General features: G+C 41.1%; 1 protein-coding gene across 1 annotated transcript in view; it reads left to right on the plus strand.

Annotated features, from left to right (window-relative positions):
- EDNRA (endothelin receptor type A) overlaps positions 1 to 6,473 on the plus strand; it is a 61,320-nt gene extending 54,847 nt beyond the window's left edge. Inside the window, exons 6-8 of the mRNA XM_036853736.1 lie at positions 1,873 to 2,006; positions 2,434 to 2,542; positions 4,863 to 6,473. Of these exons, the coding sequence (XP_036709631.1) occupies positions 1,873 to 2,006; positions 2,434 to 2,542; positions 4,863 to 5,003 (384 nt within the window). The 3' untranslated portion in view covers positions 5,004 to 6,473. The remainder of the gene's footprint in view (positions 1 to 1,872; positions 2,007 to 2,433; positions 2,543 to 4,862) is intronic.
- The last annotated feature ends 3,434 nt before the right edge of the window (positions 6,474 to 9,907 follow it).

Below are 9,907 nucleotides of genomic sequence, written 5' to 3' on the forward strand. Positions count from 1 at the left end.
TTTATATTTATTTTTGGCTGTGTTGGGTCTTCGTTTCTGTGTGAGGGCTTTCTCCAGTTGCGGCGAGCGGGGGCCACTCTTCATCGCGGTGCGCGGGCCTCTCACCGTCGCGGCCTCTCCCGTTGCGGAGCACAGGCTCCAGACGCGCAGGCTCAGTAGTTGTGGCTCACGGGCCCAGCTGCTCCGCGGCATGTGGGATCTTCCCAGACCAGGGCTCGAACCCGTGTTCCTTGCATTGGCAGGCAGATTCTTAACCACTGCGCCACCAGGGAAGCCCATGGCAACGTATTAATATTACCTTTTAAAAAGTTATCCTCTTTGAGGATGTGCACAGGGGATATAGCCTCTCCCCAGTACCCTCCTTTTCTATTTTTCTGGGCACACTGTCTTTCTGTGTACACAAAATTGGCCCTTTAAAATGATCCCCCATTCCTGTAGCTTAATAAATAAAGGAATCCTTTATTTCTCTCAGTCATCGTTCAGTTTATACATTCTCTGAAGCCATAGCCCAGCTAACTAGCCAGCTAACTCTGAAAGATTAAAGAACTCCCAGTTCTTGGGACTACAGCCACAATTTGTGACAACTGCCCTGAAATTTTTATAAATGGCTCTATTAATCATGTGGGTTTACTGTAGGCTTCCCATACTTAACGCTATATGCTTCGGGTTGAACCAGCATTACCCTTCCAAACCCTGTTTTCAATCAGTTTTATTTTGACATTAAGTGATTCCAGTTACAGACAAGTTGCATTTTACGTTCCCAGTTGGGCTTCCAAACGCATGCCCTGTAATACTCAAGTACAATGCACACAAATGACTGGTTGCAGATAATTCTTAGCCTATGGTTTTGCTGATCCTGTGCAGACCCCAAAGCATGTAAACCTGCCATTGGAGTCAAGCCAGGGTCAACATGTCCCAGTTTTTCTAATCGTCATTGCTGATAATCCTTTACCCTCATCCCTCTATTTGCAAACAATATATCCTTGGAAACTACATGTCCGTGTCATTAATGAAAGAATTTTAAAAGCAAAAAAAATCCCAATGCCAGGTTTCTCCAAGATCAAGAAATGGAGAAAACACGTTGTTCTTCCTTTTTCTTTTCTGTTTCCTACTCCTGTTTTGTTTTCCAAATATCTTTTTAGACTCGTCCTTTTTTTCTTTCCCCCACGCTGCATGGCTTGCGGGATCTTAGTTCCCCAACCAGGGATTGAACCCAGCCCTCGGCAGTGAAAGCACACAATCCTAACCGCTGGACCACCAGGGAATTCCCCAGATTTGTCCATTCTTTATCACGCTAGGGTCAGTCACCTTGACTGCCATGCTGTCATTAATGCTGGCGAATTAACTGCTGTTGAGACTTTTAACTAACCCTCACCCCACATATTCAACATACACACACACACAGACCCAGCCACAGTGTTGGCTCAAGCCCAGCCAGTCCTTCACCTCTGCCCACCATCGAACCTCTGTCTTGGCCCTGATGACCAGCCTGAGACCAACATCCTTCCTGGCAGCTGCCCCAAAAGAATCACTAGCAACTCCTTGCTTAGAAATTGGACTCCAAATGTTTTCTTCTTTTTTTTTTTTTTTTTCTGGCCACACTGTGCTGCATGAAGGATCTTAGTTCCCCGACCAGGGATGGAACCTGTGCCCCCTGCAGTGGAAGCACGGAGTCCTAAACACTGGATCTCCAGGGAATTCCCTGGACTCCAAATCTTGAAGAGGTGGAGGCATGGTGAGGGGCAGGCTGCTCTGGCATTTCTTCGAGCTACTCTTCCCCAATTTACTACTTCCTTTTGTGCAGCTCTTTCCTCTAGTAGGAAAACACTAAACTTATTGTCTTTTTCTTTTTTTTTTCTCACTTTCCTTTAGCGTCGAGAAGTGGCAAAAACAGTTTTCTGTTTGGTCGTAATTTTCGCTCTGTGCTGGTTCCCTCTTCATTTAAGCCGTATTTTGAAGAAAACCGTGTATGATGAAATGGACACGAACCGATGTGAATTACTTAGGTATGATCCTCTGTACTCAGGAGGAAATTGGAGTTTCTCTGATTTCATATTTATCAGACTTTTACAAAACCACCTACTCTACATTCTCAATAGCCCTGAAAATTAACACTGCAAAGTTGATTGTTTTTCTTTAGCTGACATAGCCCATAACTGATCTCAAAAATTTGTGCAAGCCATATCAGTAATTCTGCTGCTCCCCTCTTGGGGCTGTGCATAATAGTTTGGGTTAACCAAGTGCTGGGTATATGTGTAAATGTTCTGCAGAACTGAAATTACCATTTAAACAAAGACTTTAAACAAAAAATTCTGACTGCCACCTATAAGAAATGGCTTCTGGGCAAGAAAAATGCTTATTCTAGAGATAAATGCTAGTTAGCAGATTTGAAAACATGTTCTAATTTATCTCCTCTATTTTCTTTTGCTCTAGTTTCTTGCTGCTCATGGATTACATTGGTATTAACTTGGCAACCATGAATTCATGTATAAACCCAATAGCTCTATATTTTGTGAGCAAGAAATTTAAAAATTGTTTCCAGGTAAGACGTTTTGCAAGCATTTTTTAAGAACAACCAAATGAGTATATTAAGTAACCAACAGGCATGTTTCATTCCAGTTGTAAATATTACTCTCATTAGCTGTACTTTTCAGTAGAGAAGTGAAAAATCACATTTTGTTACCCAGAAAGAGGGTCAAATTGTCAGCATAACAGAAAAGCAATATCTATTCAGACAACAACATATTCAGAGGTTAAAGCAAAAAGAACTAACTTAATAACATGCCAATTTAGTATCCTGCTTTAAAAAGAAATACTCCAACTTGAGCTCTAGGCCAACAGAATAGATAAAACTTATTCATGCCTTACATGATCTCAACAAAACTCATTGTTAAGAAATCTCTTGCTAAATGCTATTTAATAGTACACTTAATAATAGCCTTTTCAAGGAAAGTAAATGTTTATGGCTCTGGAAATCTGAACTAATGTAATTTAATTGGAAATCAGTTTCCTTCCATTCTTCAAAGCTCCTTGTACCTAAGCCAACCCATGTCCTCCCGAAGCTCCAAGCACTTCTTATTGAGGTGTCATTTTTCCAGTTCCTAGAATGATTTTAGCATAGAGTTAATGCTAACTGGATTCTGTTATCTTTGGCCAGGATGTTTAACTTCAGTTTATGGTACGTATTAGAAAGAGTAGCATAGAGTTCAAGGGTGCACGATCTGGAAGCCAACAATCTTGATTTAGATAACAGCTCTGCACTAGCTAACTGTCTTATCAGTTCCAAGTGGTACCCCTCCTGCTTCCTCAGTTTGCTCATCTGTAAAGTCAGATGCTCACTGTATCTGTCTCATAAGGTGGAATGCAGTGGGTTGATATATGTTAAGCGCTTGAGACAACAGAGAGTGCTCAGTATGAGTTTCTTATTATTAGGGATAGAAGAGAGGAAAAAACACAAGCGACTGCCCTTGTGGAACTTATAATCTAGAAGGAAACAGACAAATACTAAAAAAAAAATCATAGAAATCGATGAAACCTGGTGTGGAAGTTCTTGTTGCCACACTTTTGAAGTCTACTGGGTCATGTTTACAAGTCATGAAATGCCCTAAGAAAGATTCTGCCCTAAGAAAGATTGACTAAAATGCAGGTCATTAACAAATACATGATGTAATCTGGAGTTAATATCAGTTGCTAATTAGTTTACATATTAACTAGAGGAGAAGGGAAAAAATCAAGGTGCAAACTCTCAGACATTAAACACAGTTTTGACTGATCTTCATAAAAAGGCAGCATACCCAGGGGAAAGAGCCCAATAGAGAGAGTCCTGGGTTCTAAGTTCAGTTCTGCCTCTTATTATCCTCTCTAAGCCTCCCTGTTCTCATTCATAAAATGAGGAAAATAGCACCTACCCCCAAAAGTTGTTAAGAGCATCAGATGAGGTGGCCAATGCAGAGAGCAAAGTAGGTGGTACACACTGAAGAAATGCCAGGCCTGAGACTTCCCTGGTGGTCCAGTGGCTAAGGCTCCACACTCCCAATGCAGGGGGCCTGGGTTCGACCGCTGGTCAGGGAGCTAGTTCCCATATGCTGCAACTGAAAGATCCTGTGTGCCGCAACTAAGACCCAGCACAACCAAATAAATAGATATTTTTTTTAAATAATAATAATTTTTAAAAACACTTAAAAAAAAAAAATGAAATGCCAGGACCCTCCCAGCCCTTTCCACCCACTCATGCCCACCCCAAATCATTGAACACTCTCCCTCCACCAACACTGCCTTCCCTTCCTCTTTGACTTGGTGAATAAATTAAAACAAGAAACAAGGGATCTGTTGCTTTGCACTAGAATAAACTGCTTAACTTCTCCCTAGAAGTTACAAACTCTCTACCCTACATTACTAGTAAGGCTCACACTCTGTCCTCAAATGCCTACAGACATTCACCCCTTGTTGGTAGGCCTCCAGGTTCTGCAGGGAATAGGTTGGTGGCCTCATCTTTTTTTTTTTTTTAATTTTTAATTATTTTTGGCTGCGTTGGGTCTTCATTGCTGAGCGCGGGCTTTCTCTAGTTGCGGTGAGCGGGAGCTGCTCTTCTTTGCGGTGCGCAGGCTTCTCGTTGCAGTGACCTCTCTCGTTGTGGAGCACGGGCTCTAGGTGCACGGGCTTCAGTAGTTGTGGCTCGCGGGCTCTAGAGCGCAGGCTCAGTAGTTGTGGCGCACGGGCTTAGTTGCTCCGCGGCATGTGGGACCTTCCCGGACCAGGGCTCGAACCCGTGTCCCCTGCATTGGCAAGTGGATTCTTAACCACTGCGCCACCAGGGAAGCCCTGGTGGCCTCGTCTTAATTCGAGTCTATTCCTTCTCCCAGTCTTGCCTCTGCTGCTGCTGTTACCAGTCCAAGAGTCTGATGACCTCAGTCCCCATGAATGGAACAAGCATCCAATGGAAGAACCATGAACAAAACAACCATAACACAGAGAGGAGCAGCCATAAGGACAGTATAAACTAAACATCTTAAGGAACATTCATCAATATACTTCAAATCCTATTGGAGAAAAAAAAAAAAATCAACACAGCAACTGCATCTCCAGAAATCTCTTCTTCCATCCTTCTCCCATGACTCAGTACCACCCCCTGGAAAAATGTTTTCCAAAACATTGAAGGGTTGACTGGTTTATACCCACAAATTCAACGAATCTTACTTTGATTTATCTAATTTACATAGTCTGCATGTTATATTCAGCCCTAAAAAATGGTGGGAGTTGGTGGGGGGAAGGAGATTGTTCAGTTAAACCAGAAGGATATATACTATCTTTGCATGAAAATAGAGTTTTCGAGTACGTGGCTAGCTTTCGTGGCGGTTCTGTAGAATGTTCCGTAAGAACTGGTCACCATGAAAAGCTTAGAAATTATAACAAGGTTTTCTATTTTTTTAAAGTAATTTTGTTTTTTTTGGCCAAACACGGTATGGGTTTAAGTCTCCTTTATTTGAAATGTCATTCAGTGCCAGTATTTTTTAACTGCATAGTTGCCTATACAAATGATGACTTGAGCTTATTTACACATATTTTGCCCCCCAAAAAGAAGAAGACATAAAATGGACTTCAGGTGAGCAATTAGGTTAATGTTTCTCACGTCACTGGCTTATTTTTAAAACATAAATTCTCAAGCTGCAAGAGCTTACAAGAACTTAAAGCACAGACCGATATCCACATATGGCAGTTTAATAGCTGCTATTCAAACAATTTTTAAGAATCTATATTTTCTTTTTTAATGGTGTTTCATTACAGGAGACCTTGTGCATATTTTTATGTTAAATTTAAAAATAATGCTTGAATGAAATAGTTCTATTTTTCATAAGCCCAATTTTTTTAATGGAAGTATGTTATGTAAAATCAATACCATATACTAAAATTTAAATGTATGTGTCATTTAACTATGCCCAAGACTTTCAGTGCAATGCACAGAAGTCCACAGCACAGCCAGGAGAAAAGGACTGAGTATTTTCAGAAGATTTGGAAAATTTCACTGAGGTTTATTTTTGGTTTTAGTAACATGTATACGTGTGTATATGTATGCAAATGTACATACATATATACATATATATGTATACAAGTCACCTCATAGTCTCTTGATTGCTTTTAAAATGTTAACTGGCAGTAAGACTTTTTTGGTCATTCCCTTTTTCATATAGGAATATAGGAAACATAATTTCAAAGAGGCCAGCTGAGTTTGTCATGTCAGTGAAATATAATTGCCACCATGAACTTAAGGTTCTCTGGATTTCCAGGATGCACCTAAACACCTCCCTCAACCCAACTCCTCACATAGTCACCATTTCAAAAGGCCCACAGTGATTTCTGCTGGGCATTTTCCACGATGTTTACAGACTGTGAGTACAGCAGAAAATCTTTTACTGTGTGTATATAAACATATATATATATATATATATAAACAACCATACAGTTCTTTTAGCCAATTTTTCTGTGATTGTCTCTATGGAATGCACTCGTGGGTGTGGTATTTGCACGTGGTGGGACGGTTGTACGGACTTCACGTAATCTAATACTAATGCCCAGCAGTTGTGCCAAAGCACACACTCTAAGTGGAATCTAGGTAGATGTTCCTCTCGACCGCCAGCCTCAGTCAGTTTTAATCTATCTGTGTTCATAAATCTTGTGACAGTGTCACCATTACAAATGGAACGTGGCAGGCAGCATGAAAAAGGACGAGCCATGGGTAGACAATGGGGTTTTGGTTCGTTGGTTGGTTGGTTAGAAAAAAGCAGTATTTGGGGTTATATTTTTTTCCTGTGCTGGAGCAAAAGTCATTAACATTTGAAGTATGATATTGTCCCAATTCCCAACTCAACGTGGTGATGAGACTGACAAGTGGGCAGATGTTTCTATCAGACTTCGCCAGAAAGATTGCTGATAATAAATTAGCTCAGCTGATCCTTTGGGCTGTATTTTAGCACAGTCATGTATAAAATGATATCAGGTTCCAGTCATCCAATTGCAGGGCTCCTTTACGTGTTAGCAGTCAAATTCTATTAGCCCACTGGTGTGTCACATGCAGTGATAATATCCCTATAATGTAAGCCATACGTTCACACCATTTTGTTTAGACAGTTGTCTTTTTTTAAAGATGCTTTGTCTCTTGCATATTAAAAATGCATTTTACAAGTTCAAAAAGTCATAGATTTCTGAATAACCACACAGGCTTCCATGTGCATTTTGTTTATGGACCAGTAAGTGACTGTGGTTGACTAGTAGGAATATTTCCAATTTCTACCTTTATCACATCTTTTCAAGTAAATCTGTAGAAATGAGCCAGAAGCCAAGGCCCTGCACTGGCAGTGGCCCATAAATATAAAATAAAAGTTTACAGAAGCCTTGCAGGTGTCTCTTCATTTGTATATAGTTCTATGTAGGAAATGTTTGTTACACTACCTATTGCAAACTCTCCCTAGTAATAGCCAGGTGAGCAGTTTTACTTTCAAACAGATGCTTCCTAACTGTACTCTACTCTCAACCAACTTTGTTGTATTGAACACTTAACTCTCCCATTCATTCCTTCCTTCATCTTTCCTGTAAATTTTACTGAGCATCTACTATGCACCAGGAGTTCTTCTAGGTATTGGGGATATAGCAGGGAACAAAACAGGCAAAATGCCTGCTCTCATGGAGCTTGCGTTCTAGAAGAAGGAGTTGGACAATAAACCATTAGGATCAATAAACAATACGTCAGGTGGATACCTGGAGGAAAGACTCGTCTACATACAACTGCTTATTTGACATTTCCAGCTGGATGACTAATAGACTTACTATATCTGAAACTAGGGTCCTTATATCCTTCTAACCTGTGCTGCTGTAATATTCCTCTGCTCATGTATTAGTCAAGGTTCTCCAGAGAAACAGAACCAATAGGATAGATAGATGAATAGACAGATAGATACATACATACATACATAGAAGATGCTTTGTGAGAATTGGCTCACATGATTATGGAGGCTGAGATATGTATGCCATGATGTGCCATCTACAAGCTAGAGAACCAGGAAAGCCAGGAATATAATTCAGTCCAAATCCTAAAGCCTGAAGAACAAGAGAGCCGATGGTATAACTCCCAGTCTGAGGTCAAAAGACTGAGAACCGTGAACAGCTCGCTGGTGTAAGTCCCAGGGTCCAAAGGCTGGAGAACCAGGAGCACCAGTGTCCACAGGCAGGAGAAGATGGATGTCCCAGCCCAAGAAGAGACAGAGGAAATTCATTCTTCCTCCTCCTTTTGTTCTTTTCAGGCCGTCTACCGATGGGTGATGCCTGCCCATGCTGGTGAGAGCAGATCTGCTTTACTTAGTCTCCTGATTCAAATGCTAATCTCTTCCAGAAACATCCTCACAGACACACCCAGAAAGAATGTATTCCTAGCTACAGGGTGTCTGTCCCTTAGCCCAGGCAAGTTACACAGAAAATGAACCATCACAGCCCATCTTTTGAGGTGTCAGGACAAAAGCCTTGAAGTCCTGTCCCACTTCTTTCTCTCACAGCTTATACCCAACTCCTCAATAAATTGTGACAGGCGCATCCTCAGACTATCTCCAGAATCTGACTCTCCCTCTCCCTCCCTCTTTCTCTCTCTCTCTCTCTCCCCCCGCCACACACACACACACCCCACCTCCCTTTTCTGAACCACCAACATCTCTTGCCAGGATAACTGCAATCAGACCCTACATGCCTACTTGTTTCCAGCCTTGGAAGCACCACTCTCTAACTGGAGCCTCTCTCTCAACCCCCGTAAGTGGTCTAAAGGTGTCCACATTTCCAAGCTAGGCTGATCAGCAACCCCTGGGGAGTTTTCTACTAACAACTAAAGTAAGAAAGAGCCCTTTCTCACTGCTGCAAGCCTGGGAGGGTGGGCATTGTGAAGAAAGTCAGTCTAGAGTGTAACAGAGATGAAAAAGCACATTTAAGCCCCTGGGTCTAGTTTGCCCTGATGCTTTTCCAAGACTTGAGTAAGCCAACGAACACATTTACCTTTGTGCCCGTGCTAGTTAAATTTGGTTTTCTGTTGCTTACAATCACATGGTCTAAGAACAGCTCATCTAAGTTATTTTTATTTATCTCTTCTTATTGCTGTTGTTTAAATTAATAGACAATGTTTTTTAGAGTAGTTTTAGGTTTACAAAAAAAAATTGATTGGAAAGTCCAGAGAGTTCCCATATGCCCTCTTTTCCCTGCTTCTTCATACACAGTCCCCCCTATTCTCTACCCCTTGTATTAGTGTGGTATATTTGATGAACCGATATTGATACGATATTATTAACTGAAGTCCATAGTTTACATTAGGGTTTGCTCCTTGTGTTGTACATTCAATGGGTTTTGACAAATGGAGAGTGACAGTTAATCTACCATTATAGTATCATTCAGAATAGTTTCACTGCCCTAAAAATCCCCTGTGCTCCACCTTCCCTTCCCTCGTCCCCTCCCTCTTGATTTATCTTTTCACTCAACACAGATGTAGCAACAGCATATTACCCTGTGCTAGTTGCTGGGAATGTGAAACCGGATGTATAAATAAATACATGCACTGAAGTGCTTAGTGGTGAATCTGTAGCCATCAGCATCGGGGACAGTAATAGCACAAAGGCAAAAGCAGTCAAAATTCTTTAAACTTCAGCGAGTGACATCAATGAGTACAGTGTGAGGGCTCTTGCTTCTACAGTTCTTATTTTAGCCAATATAATCAGGTCACTGCTGAGACAATGGCATTACAATAAGCAATATAGCATTGTCTCTACATTAGGAGATTTTAAAAGTCTGTAAATACACGTTATTCACCATCCAAAAATAAACCCACCCAGGAAATTTTAAATTATTACAGTAGTGAAACAAATTGGAGATTAAGTCCAAG

This window comes from Balaenoptera musculus, chromosome 5, assembly GCF_009873245.2.
Source record: "Balaenoptera musculus isolate JJ_BM4_2016_0621 chromosome 5, mBalMus1.pri.v3, whole genome shotgun sequence".
NCBI classification, from domain to species: domain Eukaryota; kingdom Metazoa; phylum Chordata; class Mammalia; order Artiodactyla; family Balaenopteridae; genus Balaenoptera; species Balaenoptera musculus.